The 20,528-nt window shown below is 44.8% G+C and overlaps 1 protein-coding gene across 7 annotated transcripts in view; it reads left to right on the top strand.

Annotated features, from left to right (window-relative positions):
* The window catches only part of cdk17 (cyclin dependent kinase 17), a 266,197-nt gene that overhangs the window by 202,196 nt on the left and 43,473 nt on the right, over positions 1-20,528 (top strand). For all 7 annotated transcript variants that reach the window (XM_048554109.2, XM_048554111.2, XM_048554106.2 and 4 more), the window contains one exon: positions 8,696-8,752. In XM_048554109.2, coding sequence (XP_048410066.1) covers positions 8,696-8,752 — 57 coding nt within the window. The remainder of the gene's footprint in view (positions 1-8,695; positions 8,753-20,528) is intronic.

Genomic DNA, 20,528 nt, shown 5'->3' with positions numbered 1-20,528 from the left:
AGGTGTGTGTGTGTGTGTGTTGGGTAGGGAGGTGTGTGTGTGTGTGTGTGTGTGTTGGGTAGGGAGGTGTGTGTGTGTTGGGTAGGGAGGTGTGTGTGTGTGTGTGTGTGTGTTGGGTAGGGAGGTGTGTGTGTGTTGGGTAGGGAGGTGTGTGTGTGTGTGTGTGTGTGTTGGGTAGGGAGTTGTGTGTGTGTTGGGTAGGGAGGTGTGTGTGTGTGTGTGTTGGGTAGGGAGGTGTGTGTGTGTGTGTGTGTGTGTGTGTGTTGGGTAGGGAGGTGTGTGTGTGTGTGTTGGGTAGGGAGGTGTGTGTGTGTGTATGTGTGTGTGTGTGTGTGTGTGTTGGGTAGGGAGGTGTGTGTGTGTGTTGGTAGGAGGTGTGTGTGTGTCTGTGTGTTGGGTAGGGAGGTGTGTGTGTGTGTGTGTGTTGGGTAGGGAGGTGTGTGTGTGTGTGTGTTGGGTAGGGAGGTATGTGTGTGTGTGTTGGGTAGGGAGTGTGTGTGTGTGTGTGTGTGTGTGTGTGTGTGTTGGGTAGGGAGGTGTGTGTGTGTGTTGGGTAGGGAGGTGTGTGTGTGTGTGTTGGGTAGGGAGGTGTGTGTGTGTGTGTGTGTGTGTATGTGTGTGTGTGTTGGGTAGGGAGGTGTGTGTGTGTGTTGGGTAGGGAGGTGTGTGTGTGTCTGTGTGTTGGGTAGGGAGGTGTGTGTGTGTGTGTGTGTGTGTGTGTTGGGTAGGGAGGTGTGTGTGTGTGTGTGTTGGGTAGGGAGGTGTGTGTGTGTGTGTGTGTTGGGTAGGGAGGTGTGTGTGTGTGTGTGTGTTGGGTAGGGAGGTGTGTGTGTGTGTGTGTGTGTTGGGTAGGGAGGTGTGTGTGTGTGTGTGTTGGGTAGGGAGGTGTGTGTGTGTGTGTGTTGGGTAGGGAGGTGTGTGTGTGTGTGTGTTGGGTAGGGAGGTGTCTGTGTGTGTGTTGGGTAGGGAGGTGTGTGTGTGTTGGGTAGGGAGGTGTGTGTGTGTTGGGTAGGGAGGTGTGTGTGTGTTGGGTAGGGAGGTGTGTGTGTGTTGGGTATGGAGGTGTGTGTCTGTGTGTGTTGGGTAGGGAGGTGTGTGTGTGTGTGTGTGTGTTGGGTAGGGAGGTGTGTGTGTGTGTGTGTTGGGTAGGGATGTGTGTGTGTGTGTGTTTGGTAGGGAGGTGTGTGTGTGTGTGTTGGGTAGGGAGGTGTGTGTGTGTGTGTTGGGTAGGGAGGTGTGTGTGTGTGTGTGTGTGTTGGGTAGGGAGGTGTGTGTGTGTGTTGGGTAGGGAGGTGTGTGTGTGTGTTGGGTAGGGAGGTGTGTGTGTGTGTTGGGTAGGGAGGTGTGTGTGTGTGTTGGGTAGGGAGGTGTGTGTGTGTTGGGTAGGGAGGTGTGTGTGTTGGGTAGGGAGGTGTGTGTGTGTGTGTGTGTGTTGGGTAGGGAGGTGTGTGTGTGTGTTGGGTAGGGAGGTGTGTGTGTGTTGGGTAGGGAGGTGTGTGTGTGTTGGGTAGGGAGGTGTGTGTGTTGGGTAGGGAGGTGTGTGTGTGTGTATGTGTTGGGTAGGGAGGTGTGTGTGTGTGTGTGTGTTGTGGGTAGGGAGGTGTTTGTGTGTGTGTGTTGGGTAGGGAGGTGTTTGTGTGTGTGTGTTGGTAGGGAGGTGTGTGTGTGTGTGTGTGTGTTGGTAGGGAGGTGTGTGTGTGTGTGTGTGTTGGGTCGGGAGGTGTGTGTGTGTGTGTGTGTGTTGGGTAGGGAGGTGTGTGTGTGTTGGGTAGGGAGGTGTGTGTGTGTTGGGTAGGGAGGTGTGTGTGTGTGTTGGGTAGGGAGGTGTGTGTCTGTGTGTGTTGGGTAGGGAGGTGTGTGTGTGTTGGGTAGGGAGGTGTGTGTGTGTGTGTGTTGGGTAGGGAGGTGTGTGTGTGTGTGTGTGTGTGTGTGTGTGTGTTGGGTAGGGAGGTGTGTGTGTGTGTGTGTGTATGTTGGGTAGGGAGGTGTGTGTGTGTGTGTGTGTGTGTGTGTGTGTGTGTTGGGTATGGAGGTGTGTGTGTGTGTGTGTGTGTTGGGTAGGGAGGTGTGTGTGTGTGTGTGTGTGTGTGTTGGGTAGGGAGGAGAGAGAGTGTGTGTGTTGGGTAGGGAGGAGAGAGAGTGTGTGTGTGTGTTGGGTAGGGAGGAGAGAGAGTGTGTGCGTGTGTGTGTGTTGGGTTGGGAGGAGAGAGAGTGTGTGCGTGTGTGTGTGTGTGTGTGTGCAGGGAGGAGAGAGAGTGTGTGCGTGTGTGTGTGTAGGGTAGGGAGGAGAGAGAGTGTGTGTGTGTGTTGAGTAGAGAGGAGCGTGTGTGTTGGGTCGTGAGGAGAGTGTGTGTGTCTGTGTGTTGGGTAGGGAGGAGAGAGTGTGTGTGTGTGTGTTGGGTAGGGAGGAGAGAGTGTGTGTGTGTGTGTTGGGTCCGGAGGAGCGAGTGTGTGTGTGTGTGTGTTGGGTAGGGAGGAGAGAGTGTGTGTGTGTGTGTTGGGTAGGGAGGAGAGGGTGTGTGTGTGTTGGGTAGGGAGGAGTGTGTTTGTGTGTGTGTTGGGTAGGGAGGAGTGTGTGTGTGTGGGTAGGGAGGAGTGTGTGTGTGTTGAGTAGGGAGGTGAGAGTGTGTGTGTGTGTTGGGTAGGGAGGAGAGAGTGTGTGTGTGTGTGTGTGTGTTGGTTAGGGAGGAGAGTGTGTGTGTGTGTGTTGGGTAGGGAGGAGAGAGTGTGTGTGTGTGTGTGTGTGTGTGTGTGTGTGTGTTGGGTAGGGAGGAGAGAGAGTGTGTGTGTGTGTGTGTTGGGTAGGGAGGAGAGAGTGTGTGTGTGTTGGGTAGGGAGGAGAGAGTGTGTGTGTGTGTGTGTTAGGTAGGGAGGAGAGATAGTGTGTGTGTGTGTGTGTGTGTGTTGGGTAGGGAGGAGAGAGTGTGTGTGTGTTGGGTAGGGAGGAGAGCGTGTGTGTGTGTGTGTGTGTGTGTGTGTGTGTGTGTGTGTGTGTGTGTGTGTGTGTGTGTGTGTGTGTTGGGTAGGGAGGAGAGTGTGTGTGTGTGTGTTGGGTAGGGAGGAGAGTGTGTGTGTGTGTGTGTTGGGTAGGGAGGAGAGAGTGTGTGTGTGTGTTGGGTAGGGAGGAGAGAGTGTGTGTGTGTGTGTGTTGGGTAGGGAGGAGAGTGTGTGTGTGTGTGTTGGGTAGGGAGGAGAGTGTGTGTGTGTGTGTTGGGTAGGGAGGAGAGTGTGTGTGTGTGTGTGTGTGTGTTGGGTAGGGAGGAGAGAGAGTGTGTGTGTGTGTGTGTTGGGTAGGGAGGAGAGAGTGTGTGTGTGTTGGGTAGGGAGGAGAGAGTGTGTGTGTGTGTGTGTTAGGTAGGGAGGAGAGATAGTGTGTGTGTGTGTGTGTGTGTTGGGTAGGGAGGAGAGAGTGTGTGTGTGTTGGGTAGGGAGGAGAGCGTGTGTGTGTGTGTGTGTGTGTGTGTGTGTGTGTGTGTGTGTGTTGGGTAGGGAGGAGAGCGTGTGTGTGTGTGTGTGTGTGTGTGTGTGTTGGGTAGGGAGGAGAGTGTGTGTGTTGGGTAGGGAGGAGAGTGTGTGTGTGTGTGTTTGTGTGTGTGTGTTGGGTAGGGAGGAGAGTGTGTGTGTGTCTGTGTTGGGTAGGGAGGAGAGTGTGTGTGTCTGTGTTGGGTAGGGAGGAGAGTGTGTGTGTGTGTGTTGGGTAGGGAGGAGAGTGTGTGTGTGTGTGTGTGTGTTGGGTAGGGCGGAGTGTGTGTGTGTTGGGTAGGGATGAGTGTGTGTGTGTTGGGTAGGGATGAGTGTGTGTGTGTTGGGTAGGGAGGAGTGTGTGTGTGTTGGGTTGGGAGGAGAGTGTGTGTGTGTGTGTGTTGGGTTGGGAGGAGAGTGTGTGTGTGTGTGTGTGTGTGTTGGGTAGGGAGGAGAGAGTGTGTGTGTGTTGGGTAGGGAGGAGAGAGTGTGTGTGTGTGTGTGTTAGGTAGGGAGGAGAGATAGTGTGTGTGTGTGTGTGTGTGTGTGTTGGGTAGGGAGGAGAGAGTGTGTGTGTGTTGGGTAGGGAGGAGAGCGTGTGTGTGTGTGTGTGTGTGTGTGTGTGTGTGTGTGTGTGTGTGTGTGTGTGTGTGTTGGGTAGGGAGGAGAGCGTGTGTGTGTGTGTGTGTGTTGGGTAGGGAGGAGAGTGTGTGTGTGTGTGTTGGGTAGGGAGGAGAGTGTGTGTGTGTGTGTGTTGGGTAGGGAGGAGAGTGTGTGTGTGTGTGTGTTGGGTAGGGAGGAGAGAGTGTGTGTGTGTGTTGGGTAGGGAGGAGAGAGTGTGTGTGTGTGTGTGTGTTGGGTAGGGAGGAGAGTGTGTGTGTGTGTGTTGGGTAGGGAGGAGAGTGTGTGTGTGTGTGTTGGGTAGGGAGGAGAGTGTGTGTGTGTGTGTGTGTGTGTTGGGTAGGGAGGAGAGAGAGTGTGTGTGTGTGTGTGTTGGGTAGGGAGGAGAGAGTGTGTGTGTGTTGGGTAGGGAGGAGAGAGTGTGTGTGTGTGTGTGTTAGGTAGGGAGGAGAGATAGTGTGTGTGTGTGTGTGTGTGTGTTGGGTAGGGAGGAGAGAGTGTGTGTGTGTTGGGTAGGGAGGAGAGCGTGTGTGTGTGTGTGTGTGTGTGTGTGTGTGTGTGTTGGGTAGGGAGGAGAGCGTGTGTGTGTGTGTGTGTGTGTGTGTTGGGTAGGGAGGAGAGTGTGTGTGTTGGGTAGGGAGGAGAGTGTGTGTGTGTGTGTGTGTGTGTGTGTGTTGGGTAGGGAGGAGAGTGTGTGTGTCTGTGTTGGGTAGGGAGGAGAGTGTGTGTGTGTGTGTTGGGTAGGGAGGAGAGTGTGTGTGTGTGTGTGTGTTGGGTAGGGCGGAGTGTGTGTGTGTTGGGTAGGGCGGAGTGTGTGTGTGTTGGGTAGGGATGAGTGTGTGTGTGTTGGGTAGGGAGGAGTGTGTGTGTGTTGGGTTGGGAGGAGAGTGTGTGTGTGTGTGTGTTGGGTTGGGAGGAGAGTGTGTGTGTGTGTGTGTTTGTGTGTGTGTTGGGTAGGGAGGAGAGAGTGTGTGTGTGTGTTGCAGGGTAGGGAGTGGTGTGTGTGTCTGTGTGTGTTGGGGGGTAGGGAGGGGTGTGTGTGTGTGTTGGCGGGTAGGGAAGGGGGTGTGTGTGTGTGTGTTGGGGGATAGAGAGGAGAGGGTGTGAGATTGAGTGTGTTGAGGGGTAAGGAGGAGATGGGGTGTGTGTGTGTGCGCGTATGTGGCGGGGGTGCGGTTTGGGAAAGGGGAGGGTGTCTGTGTGTGTTGAGTGATATTTAAGAGAGGGAGTGTGTGGGTGGGTGTTGCGGAGGGAAGAGAAGGAGTGTGTGTCTGAGAGAGAGAGAGAGAGAGAGTATGAATGGATGCTGCGCAACAATAATCCAACATTGATTCACCATCCCCGCGGGAAATAATTTATCAATAAAGGTCGTTCAGCCTCAGATCTTTGTGCGTACTCCAATGCAGACTTCAGGATTCGCAACAATGCCAAGTCACCAAGCAGAGGCTGACAGCGATGTTTCAGCAGTACAGTGGCTCAGTGGTTAGCATGCTGCCTCACAGCTCAATGCACCCAGGATCGATTCCAGCATCAGGCGACTATCTGTGTGAAGTTTGCACGTTATCATCGTGTCTTCTGGGTGCTCCTGTTACCTCCCACAGTCCAAAGATGTGTAAGTGAGGTGGAATGCCTGTGCTACATTGCCAGTGGTTTCAGGGATGTATAGGCTAGGTGGTCTACCGAGATATGGGTCTGGGTGGGATACTCAGAGGATTGGTGTGGATTTTTTGGGCCGAAGGGCCTGTTTACCCACCTTGGGGAAGCTATGATCTCTGGTACCATTGAGGACAGTCTCATCCAGGATCTTGAATTCATGTCAAACTACAGGTGACCTCACCACAATTGCGCACTCTCGCACATGCATGCATACACACTCACGCACAGATCCAGGTCAAGGAGGCGGGGAAGAAATGGTTCACCCTATGTGGTCTACTCTGCATTGGAGAAACCAAATGCAGATTGGGTGACCCCTTTGCAGACCACCTCTGGTCGGCATGGAAGCTGGACCCTGACCTTCCTGTAACCAGTCATTTTGACACACGCGCGCACACACACACACACACACACACACACACACACACACACACACACACACACACAGACACATGCACCCAGTTCCACACGCATGTGTGCGCGCACACTCTCATTCTTTGTCATGCATATGCACACTGTCTGTCCCCCCATCGCGCGTGCTTTCCCCCTCCCCCAGCGTGTGCGAGGAGGGAATGGGTGAGAGGAAGAACAGGTTAGGGAGGTGGGTCAAGCTGGGTTGGATTTGGGATGCTGTGGCGGGGAGGGGAGATTTTGAAGCTTGTGAAATCTACATTGATACCATTGGGCTGCAGGGTTCCCAAGCGGAATGTGAGTTGCTGTTCCTGGAACCTTCGGGTAGCATCCTTGTGACACTGCAGGAAGTCCAGGATGGAGCTGTTGTCTGAGGAATTGGAGGGGGAGTTGAAATGGTTTGCGACTGGGAGGTGCAGCTGATTATTGCGAACCAAGCATAGGTGTCGCGACTGGGAGGTGCAGCTGTTTATGGAATGTGATTGGGGGTGGGTAGATTCTGAAGCATATAAAGGCCACATTGATACATGGTTTACGACTGGGAGGTGCAGCAGTTTGTTGGGAACCGAGCGTAGGTGTTCCACAAAGCGGTCTCCAAGCCTCCGCTTGGTTTCCCCAATGTAGAGGAGGCCCCATCGGGAACAGTGGATACGTTATACCACGTTAGCAGGTGTGCAGGTGAACATCTGTTTCATGTGGAAGGTCTTCTTGGGGCCTGGGATGGGGGTGAAGGGGTGACATTTCTTCCCTTTCTTTTAACTTACGATGTCTTCCCCATCTTCCATCCCAGTTACTGTCGTTACAAGGCTGGCAAGAGACACACTATTGTTCTGCCATTCTCACATTCTGATCACTTAATCTGAACTATCGACATCTTTTCTTCACCAGTACCCCATACCCACTACCCAAACAATAGCGTAAATTGAATCGAAATTATTGCCGTGTGTATTCAGTGTAACAATACAGTGAAAAGCGTGTACCTTCACCATACATGCATGATGCCGTTCACATTAAATTAAAATAGGCCTCGGGGATAAAAAGAGAGAACTTAAGAGAGTCCAACTTTGCTTTCCATTGCTGCAGTCCCACTCCGGTCTTTCCAGCCCTCGCCATGCCACTGCCATCGCTCAGACCCATGCTCGATCCACTGTCACTGCATGACACAATCTGCACATTGCTCTGCCTTCAGCACTTCACTGTAGCCGATGAAGAATCATCTAGACTCAATGTTAGCTTGCTGTTCATCCGTGGATGCTGCCTGACTGACTGTGATCTCTAGCATTTGTTGTTTTCAGTTTATTTTAAATTCTGTCTTTTCTCATGTTGCATAGCACCCTGAAAATTGCAGTTGTGAAGTGAAATCTCTAAGCATTAGCCCTTGTGATTATTAGAGGTTATAAAATCTTGAGGCTGATGTACTCAAGGCCAGATTACAAACATTTTTCCAAATGTTTTCTAATATGCATTGTCTGACCTAAAATGGCCCATTTCACCATAATAAAAAGTTTAGTTCTCTCAGGACAGTGACTTCAAATGAATTCAGGGATATACGTATTAATCGATTAAAATCCACAGGATCTTAGCTTTGTTTAGTCCATCCTCATCAATGGTGTGAACCTTTGCTCTTATAAATTCTGTGTCTGATGCTACCTCTCTCACTAACACTTGAAGAAGGAGCAGTTGCGAAAGCTTGTGTTTTCAAATAAACCTGTTAGACTATAAAATGGTCTTGTGACTTTTCCAACCTTGTCCCCTCAATTCCAACACTGGCACCTCCACATCCTGTTTAGTCAGAGACCCAATTCAGTTGAACTTTTTGATGTATTGGATGTCAATTTAGATACTGACTCCAGGTTAAACTCTCTCCAGTTGAGCAGCTGTGCTTGCTGCTTATTGTTCCCATCTAAATACCAGTGAATCCCATTGATGATCAAATGTGCCAATGTTTTATTGCCTCCAGTTGAAGAGCAGACCTGATAGTTAAGGTCACAATTATCTTATTTGTCTCCTGGCTATTGCTAATAACATGTGAATTATTACACTGAAAATTGTGTAATAATAGTTGGAAGATCAAATTCTTTTGAAAGTATTTGGTGGACAAAAATTGAATCAGTAAATTTAACATTTTCTTGGAAATTTTATGACATTTCCATCGTATTTGAGGAGAGCAGAGTTGTTGTTTCCCTTTGCATTGTGCACTTGCTCTGGCATATGAAAACAAAACCCAGAAAGCCAGCATATAGAAACAGTAAGTTTAAAAAAGGCAGTTTCGGGACAAAGCCATGTAAGCCCTAATGTAATAATAATTTAGCACTGCCCGCCAAAGTCATGAAACGTGAGAGAACATAGTAAGAGCACTTGAGAATGGTAATCCTGCAAGTCTTATTTTTGGCAATGATATTAAAATTGGTGAAAAAGTTCTATGGTTTGATTTTCCATATATTGATATGATTGCTACTTTACATTATCTGGTTAAGAAATTAATCACATTTAATGCGATCAGCAATCAATTACTATTATGTGATGCAAATTTAACTTTCTTTTATAGTCTGAAATTGGATTTGGGAAACTCGAAACTTACGTTAAGCTGGATAAACTTGGAGAGGTGAGTAACTGCTGTCTGTTAATCGTTTACAACTGGAAGTAAACAATGAAGTGGTAGTTCCAAGTACAGTGGTAAATTCAACGAAATAGTAGAATTATCGGTTCAATTACTCAAGGAATAATTGCACTTTATATTTTTGTTTATTTGATCGAAGTGGTACATTTCACTGTATTGCAAACTGACTAATGTATTTCAAATTTCTAGTATAAATGATTATTCGTAGGATGTTCCACAGAATTCCAACAATAGTTCGTCCTGTATTCTCTTCCCATTTGGGACACTATACCTGTTTTTGCTCGAATATCCTTACTAATTGACTGTCTCTGTGCATAAATTGTCTCTGTGTGCTCTTTTAAAGCAAAAATTGTAAAGTGGATTATTTTAGAATACCACTTTAAACCCCTTAAAATTTTAATGCAGAGCTCCTTTTCTGTTAATTTCTGCAACTTGCCTTGAAGATTTGTTTCCTGCGTATTTGTTTCCTGCGTATTTGTTTTAATAATGTTTGATCCTTGAAACATAATTGAGTATTTAATTAGAGATTTTCTGATTCTGACATTTTTAAAAAAAACCTGAATTCTGCGGCATCTTGAGTTTATGAATTTCTGTCATTTACACAATGAATTTAAACTCAACATGAAAGAACATTTTAAAACAATTCATGGCAGATTTGATGGGGATAGTCGCGACAGGATGATTATGTTTAGACTGATTTGAGATGCAGAAAAGTCCAAGACCGAAAGACCAGTGGGAAAGTCAATAAGTGTGAAGAGAACTTACACAAATTGATGTGGGGGCCGCCCATCACATCACACAAAATCAGTTGAATATTTTAAAATATCTCATGCTAAGCAAGAATTGGTCAGTAAAATGACCTATGTAAGCTTAGCAAGCATAGATTAATGTATCATAAATTTAAATGAATAAGTACTCATACAAGTGATCTGAACATGAGAAACAAAGGACCAATATCTAAATATGCTGAATACAGCAAATGGAGGCATGGCAAAGTGTGGAAGAATAGAGAGACACTTTCAGGACATGAGTAGCTATAGAACTGTTTAAGAATAGTGAATGACACCTTAATAGCAATATTTTTGAAAGAGCTCGGAAATTATACAGATGCAAACATCTTCAATAGCCAGTTGTAATTGAGAGAAGTGGGCATGCATTTGGTTTTAAATATGGGCCCTGGATGCAAAAGTTAGAAGATTTTGTGCAAAACATTGATCAGACAGCATTTGGAACATTTTGTGCAGTTTGCACAATAGGAAATGGATATAAATCATTGGAAAATATGCTAAGCAACTTTTACATGTACAAGTGGAAGTATGTGTAATGAGAGACTTAACAGCTGAGTTTGTGTTTATAAGAGCAGGATAAGTCTTCGGGCAAAAACAGAAATTGCTGGAAAAGCTCAGCAAGTCTGGCAGCATCTATGGAGAGAAATCAGTGTTAACGTTTCAGGTCAAGTGATCCTTCCTCAAAACTCTTGACCTCAGCCAGACCTGCTGAGCTTTTTCAGCAATTTCTATTTTAGTTTCCAATATACAGCATTTGCAGTTCTTTTGGGGTTTCTGTGAGGCCTTAGGGACTGTGGGAGGTGGTTTGACAGTAAATGAAGGGATCAAATAGTGGTTTGGAAATAATTTGAGGACATAACTAGTGAAAGATTACTTCTGTTAGTCACTATATATATAACAATATACACTGCCTCAAATAAAACAGCAAAACTATCTTTCAAACAACTACATAGGACAGGGATTACTGAGACATGACTGCAGAAAAATCAGGACTCTGAATTAAACATTGCAGGGCGTAAAAAATACTCTAGATGCTAGGAATCTGAAATAAGAACAAAAGATACTGGAAAGACTCCACAGGTCGTACAGCAACTAAGGAGAGAAAAACGGTTAATATTTGAGGTTGGTGACCTTACAGAATCAAGAAAAGATAGGAATACATTAGATTTTGAAATGAGAGGAGGATGTGTGAAGGGGTACAGGGATTTGTGGAAGATCAAAAGGAAAAGTTTTTGATAAAATGGAAGGTAGGGACTAAATGACAATCTAATCCTATTCTACTACCTTCAAGAATCTGTGTTCCAGGATCCTTGTGTTCCTCTACAATTCTTCATGTCCTGTCTTTTATTGTGTATTCTTTTGCCTCGTTTTCTTAATGTACCTTTCAATTTTCCAGATTGAATTCCTTTTGCTAATTTTCTACTTGCCTGTAATTTACATTTCCCGTCCTTACTAACAGTCCCATGATCAATATTCACATAATCTATAAATTTCTTTATCATGCCCTCAATATTTAAGTCTAGATCATTGATACACACGCCATGAAAAGCCAGGGACCTGTTACTCAGCCTTATAGAACACCACTGGAAACAGCCGTCTGGTCCCAAACATACACATTAACCATTATTCCTTGCATTCTGATCTATCTATAGTTAGATCTAGATATAACTTGCCACTTACTCTGAGAACCCATTGACTTTTATTTTTTCTGAACATGCTACCATGGGGACTTAAGTATTCAGGGATACATGAATTTTTGAAAAGACAAACAGGAAGGGAAGGGTACTGGAATGGCATTCTTAGTATCTGGTGGAATAAGTATGATAGTAAGAAATTATCCTGGAAAAGATAATGTAGCATCCATATGGCTGGAGGTAGGAAAATAACAAGGAGAAAAAGACACGAATGAGAGTAGTATGTCGGGTCCTGAACGGTAGCTATTTTGTAGGACAGCTAATAAATCAGGGGATGATGGGGGCAGTACACTAAACATGAGTAACTTAAATCATCAATGGAAAGATTCTTGGTAGTGTGGATGTGCAGAGGGATCTTGATGTCCATGTACATGGATCCCTGAAAGTTGCCACCCTGGTTGATAGTGCTGTTAAGAAGGCTTACGGTGTGTTAGGTTTTATTGATAGACGGATTGAGCTCCGGAGCCATGATGTCATGCTGCAACTGTACAAAACACTAGTGTGGCCTCACTTCGAATATTGCATACAGTCCTGGTCACCCCATTACAGGAAGGATGTGGAAGCATTGGAAAAGGTGCAGAGGAGATTTACCAGGATGTTGCCTGGTCTGGAGCGAAGGTCTTATGAAGAAAGTCTGAGGGACTTGGGTCTGTTCTCATTGGAGAGAAGAAGGCTAAGAGGGGATTTAATAGAGACATACAAGATGATCAGAGGATTAGATAGGGTGGACAGTGAGAGTCTTTTTCCTAGGATGATGACATTGGCTTGTACGAGGTAGCATAGCTGCAAATTGAGGGGTAATAGATTTAAGACAGATGTCAGAAGCAGGTTCTTTACTCAGAGAGTGGGTAAAGGCGTGGAACGCCCTGCCTGCCAATGTAGTTAACTCAGCCACATTAGGGCATTTAAGCAGCCCTTGGATAAGCATATGGATGATGATGGGATAGTGTAGGGGATGGGCTTAGATTAGTTCATAGGTCGGCACAACATCGGGGGCCAAAGGGCCTGTTCTGCGCTGTATTGTTGTATGTTCTATCTCATAGATTGTTAAAATCAAATCGGCAAAGGTAGCCATGAGAAAAAATTCATAGTATCTATTTGGGACATTTCCCTGGAACAAAATGTTGTGGATAAAGCTAGACATCAGGCTACTTTAGATTTGGTAATGTGTAATAGAAACATACAAACATAGAAAATAGGTGCAGGAGTAGGTCATTCAATCCTTTAGCCTGCAGCACCTTTTAGTACTATCATGACTAATCATGCAATCTCAATATCCCATTCCTGCCCTCTCCCCATACCCTTTGATCCCTTTAGCTGGTAGAGCCACATCTAGCTCCACCTTGAAATTATCTAATGAACTGACTGCAACAGCTTCCTGTGAGAGAGAATGCCATAGGTTCACAACTCTGAATGAAGAAATTCTTCCTCATCTCAAACCTCAATGGCTTACCACTTTCTCTTGGACTGGACTTCCCAAATATTGGGTACATTCTTCTCCATCTAGTCTCTCCAGTCTTTTCAGGATTTTGTTTCTCTGAGATCCCCCGCATTCTTCTAAATTCTAGCAAATACAAGCCCAGCTTATCCAGTCTTTACTCATATGTCAGTCTTGCCATCCTGGGAATGAAGCAGGTTTAATAAATAATTGCAGGGTAAAAGATTCCTTGCGGAACAATAACCATAATGTGGTAGGAATTAGCATTCAGTTTGAGAATGAGAAACTTGGTTGGGAAACAACAGTGCTAAACTTAAATAAGGGTAATTACATAGGAATGAGTGCAGAGGCATTGGGGGGGATATGTTCAGCAGAAGACTGAGTGATAAACAATGTCAGACATTTAAGAAAAAATGTCATGACTGACAGCAAAGGTATATCTTGGAGAAAAAAATTATTCGAGGAAGGGGATAAACTGACAATGGTTAACCAAGGAAACTAAGAATTGTATTAAATGGAAAGAAATATGCATATAATGTGGCAGAGACTAATGGTAAACTAGAAGATTGGGAAGTCTTAAAAGCCAACAAAAGATGATCAAAAACAAAATGAACTGAGGGAAATTGAGGGAAAGCTAGCTCGTAACATAAAATTGGCAGCGAGAGCTTCTTCAAATAGATTTTATAAAAAGGAAAGGAGACCAAGATTAACATAGGCCTCGTAGTGAATGAGCTTGTAAAATAATAATGGAGAACCAGGAAATAGTGGAATAGTCAATTAAATACTTAGCATTAATCAAAGTACTAAATAACCAAGGGACCCAAAGAGGTAAGAGAGAAACACAAGAATTATTGCTAGAGAAAGTGAGCACAGTGATATGCTGGCTATAATCTTCTAGGGATCCTTAGATTCAGGTAAAGTCCCAGAGGATTGGAAAGCTTCCAGTGTTCACTCCCTTATACAAAAAGGGAAGAAGTCAAACAAAGGTGACTGTTGTCTGTTAGCTTAATGTCTGTAACTGGGGGAAATGCCAGAGTTGTTTCAAGGATTTTCATAGTCAAGCACATCTAGTGAAGTGGACCATCAGAAAGGCTTCTTCAACGGGAAATCATGCCTACTAAATTTCTTTGTCGGGGTAGCAAACAGGTCAAATAAAGGGGAGCAAGCCAGTGGATGTAAAGTATTTGGATTTCCAGAAGGTGTTCAATAACACCCTGCACAAAAGGCTACTTTGTAAGATAAGGGTTCATGTTGAGGGTGGTATATTAGCATGGGTAAAGGATTGATTAACTCGTAGAAGTCAGAATATTTGGATAAGCGAGGGGGCGTTTTCAGAATCACAATCTGTAACTAGTGGAATGCCCAGGATTAGCGCTGGACCCACAATTACATACAATACTATATTATATACAAATCAGGATGACACACAATCTTCAGAGGGATATAGACACATATATATAATGCATGCAGTATTATTCAGTAAGTAAGCAAAAACTCGACGAGTGGAATACAATGAGGGACTTTGTGAGTTTCTGCACTTTGTCAGGAAGACTAGAGGAGCTGAATATTACTTAACTGGGATTAGAAATCTGCAGGACAGAGATTTGGTGGTCTTTGTGCATGAATCACTTTAGGCTAGCATCCAAGTTCAGTAATAAAGAAGATGAAGACAAATGAATTGTTAGTCTTTATTTCAGAGGAATATACAGACAATTGAGTGTTAATAAAATTATATGAAGCACTAGTCAGGCCACTTCTTGAAATACTGTGAACAATTTTGGTCCCATGTCTAAGGAACGATACATTGGCAATGAAGGTAGACCAGAGAAGGTTCACTCGATTGATTCCAGGAATGGAGGAATTTTCTCATGCAAAGTCCTTGACTAATTTCGACTTGCGCTAATTGGAATTTAGAAGAATAAAACATGTAAGATTCTTGAGTACCTTAATAGATTGATGCAGAAATGTGTTTTTTTTTCCCTCGTGGGAGTGTCTAGGACCAGAGGGCACAATCTCAGAGTAATTGGTAATCCTGTTAAGATAGAGATGAAGTTTTCATTCCTCAGAGGGTAGTGAATCTCTGGAGTCCTTTACCACAAAGGACCTCTGAGGCTGGTTTGTTAAGTATTCTCAAGGTTGAATAAGGGAAAGAAGAGTTAATGGAAAAAGGCAGTAAGGTAGAATTGAGGATTGTCAGATCTGCTATGATCTCATGGAATATGGACTTGGTGGCGTACTTTTGCTCTTACGCTTACGGACTTGGGTGGAGTTTTGGCAAAAACCTTGCTTAAATCTATATAGGCTATATTTAATATGCAGACCTATTGATTCCTTATTAGTTCAAAATATTTGATCAAGGTAGTTAGAAATGATCTTTCCTTCAAAATCTATTTCACTGTCTTTCATTTCTCCACTCCTTTCTACACACTGGTCCTAATTTGATAGCTAATTAAACAGGCTCAGAAGATTCTTCAGATTTATTTGAGCAAATAAAAAAAATTCAGTGATGTTATATACTCATGAAGACAGGTCAGTATATTGGTTTACCTTTATTTTGAATTCTAAAGTGCATTTGCCAAGGTGCTGCAGTAAAGTGTACATCAGCATAAAGCAGTGGACGTCCATGTTAAACCTGAAAATTGATAAGGTGAATGCAATTCTATTACAAAGTAGCAAGAAGAATTGAATCCGATAAAGTCGGCAGGTAACTGCCGGTAACTTAAACAGAAAATGAAGTTCATGATGTGAACACCCATCCCTTCCTCCCACCCCAAGCCGCACCCCCAGCTACCTACTAACCTCATCCCACCTCCTTGACCTGTCCGTCTTCCCTGGACTGACCTATCCCCTCCCTACCTCCCCACCTACACCCTCTCCACCTATCTTCTTTACTCTCCATCTTCGGTCCGCCTCCCCCCCTCTCCCTATTTATTCCAGTTCCCTCCCCCCATCCCCCTCTCTGATGAAGGGTCTAGGCCCGAAACGTCAGCTTTTGTGCTCCTGAGATGCTGCTTGGCCTGCTGTGTTCATCCAGCCTCACATTTTATTATCTAAGAATTATGGACACTGTAAATCAGAAACAAAAACAGAAATTCATGGAAAAGCTTAGCACCCTGAGAGAAATCAGAGTTAGCATCTTGGGTTGAGTGACCCTTCATTACAACATTTCTGAGGAAGGGTCACTTGATCCAAAGAACTACAGATGCTGGACATCTGAAACAGAAGCAAAAATTGCTATCAAAACTGAATTGGCGTGGGAGCATCTGTGTGAAGAAAGCAGACTTAACGTTTCATGTTTGTTAGTTCCGATGAAAAGTCACCAACTATACTTAAGCTGAAGTCAAGGTTGGGAGTTGGGGGTTATTGGGAGGTGAGTGAATAGGTGGAGTTGGAGCCCAGAGAGAGAGAGACAGGATTGATGCTGAAGTGTCCTTTTATCTCTCTTTTTTTTTAATTATTGCCTTTATCAAGTGCAGCCAGGGTAGAGTATTAAAAGTCACAGAGCTATGTGAGAAACAATGAAAGTTAGAATGTTTTTGGATAGGTGGGCTGAATGTTACACTTGATCATTTGATTACAAGATATTTACGAACAAAGGCTATTGAGCCTGTCTTAAATCACCTGATTCCTTCAAATGATTAGTTGCTGATTTGGTGACATCTCTACTGCTCTTGCACCTCTGTCCAACACACAAGTCACCAATGTTCCCTTGCGAAAGCTGACCAGTATAATTCTAGATTGTTGCAGCCTCATAGGGACAGAAGGAAGTGAGTTTTGCCTCTGTTGCTAGATTCCTATAGGTGCATCATTGAATGATTCTACCATTGTAACCAAAAATAAATTACCCAGGGACCAGACAATGATGTCCAGCTAGTTCATGACAGCAAAGTATTCTTAATTGTGTGCATTTTCTTTCCTGGCCTGTTCTATGTTCTATAACAGTGCAACACAGGAACAGGCCCTTTGACTCATGATGTTGTGCTGAAAATGACGTCATTATGACTCCTTAATCCTCCACTTCTCCAGACAATCAGAACTCTTCTCTCTCATAATCTATCCATGGAATGAAGAAATATCCCTTGAAGATATGGCTACTAGCCCTACAATTGAGAGCCCAACATATAGCCAAAGTCATCGGCTCACTAGATCAGCCATCAGTCTTCTGATGCAGTTCTGTGCCAGGTCTAGTCAATGGTACCCTGCACACCACCTACACCGAGTGACTTCTGAGGTCCTGCTATCTTTATTTAGCTCTGATTGTCTATATAGGTGGCCACATCCTGCACTTAGGGGGTGGGCTTCCCTCCTCTTCATTTTAACCTCAAGGTTTACATTTGTGAATTGCATCTTTCCTGCCACAGGTTCCAGGCCTGACTCTTTTCTGAGATATCGTATGATTCGATAATTTTTCAAAGCTGATGTTAAAAGAAATAAGATGGCAGACACAGACTGTTTAAATTAGACCCACATTTGAACAGCTGCCAAATTCCTACAGCCAGTATTGAGCAGAAAACCCTGTCTCCAGGCCAGTTGATGAGGCAGCACAACGAAGAGCTGGACCAATTACTCATGTGCAATCTCAATCCCCTTGTGGCATGTTTGGGATGCAGGAATTATCTTGACTGCAGTTTTTTGTCCTCAGAAGAAAAATCCAGTCCGGTGTATCTAGGGAACTAGATAATGAAGTCAGCATGACTAAAGGGAAGAGTAGGCAGGGAGTATATGATGAATACGAAGGGACAGATGCTCTGAGGTACATTTGTTTTAATGCAAAGTATAGTAGATAAGGCAGATGAACTTAGGGCTCAGATCAGTACCTGGGAGTATGATGATATTGCTATTACTGAAACTTGGTTGAGGGAAGGACATGGTTGGCAACTACATGTCCCAGGATATTGATGCTTCAGGCAGGATAGAGAGGGAGGTAAAAGGGTTGGAGGAGTTGCATTACTGGTCAAAGACGATATCACAGCTGTACTGAAGGAAGGCACTATGGAAGATTCGAGCAGTGAGGCAGTATGGGCAGAACTCAGAAATAGGAAGGGTGCAGTAACAGTGTTGGGGCTGCACTACAGGCCTCCCAACAGCGAGCATGAGATACCAGTACAAATATGTAAACAGATTATGGAAAGGTGTAGGAGCAACAGGGTGGTGGTGATGGGAGATTTTATTTTTCCCCAACATTGACTGGGATACACTTAGTGTTAGGGGTCAAGATGGAGCAGAATTCATAAGGAGTATCCAGGAAGATTTTCTAGAGCAGTATGTTGGTAGTCCAACTCAGGAAGCGGCCATGCTGGACCTAGTGTTGGGGAATGAGCCCGGCCAGGTGGTAGAAGTTTCAGTAGGGGACTACTTTCGAAATAGTGACCACAATTCCATAAATTTTACAATACTGATGGACAAAGATGAGAGTGGTCCTAAAGGAAGAGTTCTAAGCTGGGGGAAGGCCAACTATACCAAAATTTTAGCAGGATCTGGGGAATGTAGATTGGGAGAAACTGTTTGAAAGTAAGCCACATTTGATATGTGGGAGGCTTTTAAAGAGAGGTTGATGAGAGTGCAGGAGAGACATGTTCCTGTGAAAATGAGGGATAGAAAAGGCAAGATTAGGGAACCATGGATGACAGGTGAAACTGAGAGACTAGCTAAGAAGAAAAAGGAAGCATACATAAGGTTTAGGCGACTGAAGACAAACAAAACATTGGAAGAATATCGGCAATGTAGGGCGAATCAGAAGTGAGGAATTAAGAGGCCTAAAAGGGAACATGAGATATCTTTAGCAAAAATGGTTAAGGAAAATCGCAAAGCCTTTTATTCATATATAAAGAACAAGACAGTAACTAGAGAAAGGATTGGCCCACTTAAGGACAAAGAAGGAAAGTTGTGCGTCGAGTCAGAGATAAGAGGTGACATTCTTAACAAGTACTTTGCATCAGTATTCACTGAGGAGAGGGACATGACGGATGTTGAGGTAGGGATAGATGTTTGATTACTCTAGGTCAAGTCACCCTAAGGAGGGAGGAAGTGTTGAGTATCCTAAAAGGCATTAAGGTGGACAAGTCCCCAGGTCTGGATGGGATCTATCCCAGGTTTTGATGGAAGCGAAAGAAGAAATAGCCGGGGCCTTAACAGATAACTTTGCAGCATCCTTAAACACGGGTGAGGTCCCAGAGGACTGGAGAATTGCTAATGTCCCCTTGTTTAAGAAGGGTAGCAAGGATAATCCAGGGAATTATCGACCAGTGAGCCTGACGTCAGTGGTAGGGAAGTTACTGGAGTAGATACTGAGGGATAGGATCTATTCCCATTTGGAAGAAAATGGATTTATCAGTGATAGGCAGCATGGTTTTGTGCAGGGACGGTCATGTCTTACCAACTTAATAGAATTCTTTGAGGACATCACAAGGTTGATTGATGAGGGAAAGGCTGTAGAGATCATATACATGGACTTCAGTAAGGCGTTTGGTAAGATTCCCCATGGCACGCTGATGAGGAAAGTGAAGTCTCATGGGGTCCAGGATGTGCTAGCTAGATGGAAAAAAACGGGCTAGGCAGCGGGAGACAGAGAATAGTAGTGGAAGGGGGTTTCTCAAATTGGAGACCTGTGACCAGCGGTGTTCCACAGAGATCTGTGTTGGGACCACTGTTGTTTGTGATATACATAAATGATTTGGAGGAAGGTATAGGTGATCTGATTAGCAAGTTTGCAGATGACACGAAGATTGGTGGAGTAGCAGATAGTGATGGACTGTCAGAGATTACAGCAGAATATAGATAGATTGGAGAGTTGGGCAGATAAATGGCAGATGGAGTTCAATCCGGGCAAATGCGTGGTGATGCATTTTGGAAGATCTAATTCACGAGCATACTATACAGTAAATGGAAAAGTCCTGGTGAAAATTGATGTTCAGTGAGATGTGGGTGTTCAGGTCCATTGTTCCCTGAAGGTGGCAACGCAGGTCAATAGAGTGGTCAAGAAGGCATACGGCATGCTTTCCTTCATTGGATGGGGTATTGAGTACAAAAGTTGGCAGGCCATGTTACAGTTCTATAAGACTTTGGTTCGGCCACATTTGGAGTACTGCGTACAGTTCTGGTCGCCACATTACCAAAAGGATGTGGATGCTTTGGAGAGGGTGCAGAGGAGGTTCACCAGGATGTTGGCTGGTAAGTAGGGCGCTAGCTATGAAGAAAGGTTGAGTAGTTTAGGATTATTTTCATTAGAAAGACTGAAATTGAGGGGGGACCTGATTGAGGTCTATAAAATCCTGAGGGGTATAGGTTCGGTGGCTAGCAGGAAGCTTTTTCTCAGAGTGGTGGACTCAATTACTAGGGGTCATGAGTTCAAAGTGAGAGGAGGAAAGTTTAAGGGAGATATGCATGGAAAGTTCTTTATGCAGAGGGTGGTGGGTGCCTGGAACATGTTGCCAGCGGAGGTGGTAGACGCAGACACGATAGTGTCTTTTAAGATGTAACTGGACAGGTACATGCATGGGCAGGGAGCAAAGGGATACAGATCTTTAGAAAACAGATGGCAGGTTTAGACAGAGGGTCTCGATCGGCGCAGGCCTGGAGGGCCGAAGGGCCTGTTCCTGAGCTGTAATTTTCTTTGTTCTAACAGTTTGATATTTATTTGCTCCAAATATTCACCCACTTACAAAATAAAGTAGGGCCCATTGTCTCCCAACTATTCGCCAATTTATTTGCATTTCCAACACCTTTTCATTTCGAATTAGATTTTAATTGTCACATGTACTCAAATGCAGGGGTACAAAAATACAGTGAAAAGTGTACAAAACCACCATTCTTGGTGCCATCGTAGGTACAAAGGTTGTCTA

The sequence above is a fragment of the Stegostoma tigrinum genome, chromosome 25 (assembly GCF_030684315.1).
Source record: "Stegostoma tigrinum isolate sSteTig4 chromosome 25, sSteTig4.hap1, whole genome shotgun sequence".
Classification (NCBI taxonomy): Eukaryota; Metazoa; Chordata; class Chondrichthyes; order Orectolobiformes; family Stegostomatidae; genus Stegostoma; species Stegostoma tigrinum.
The sequence above is the reverse complement of the archived record's forward strand: the minus strand, read 5'-3'. Positions and strand labels throughout refer to the sequence as shown.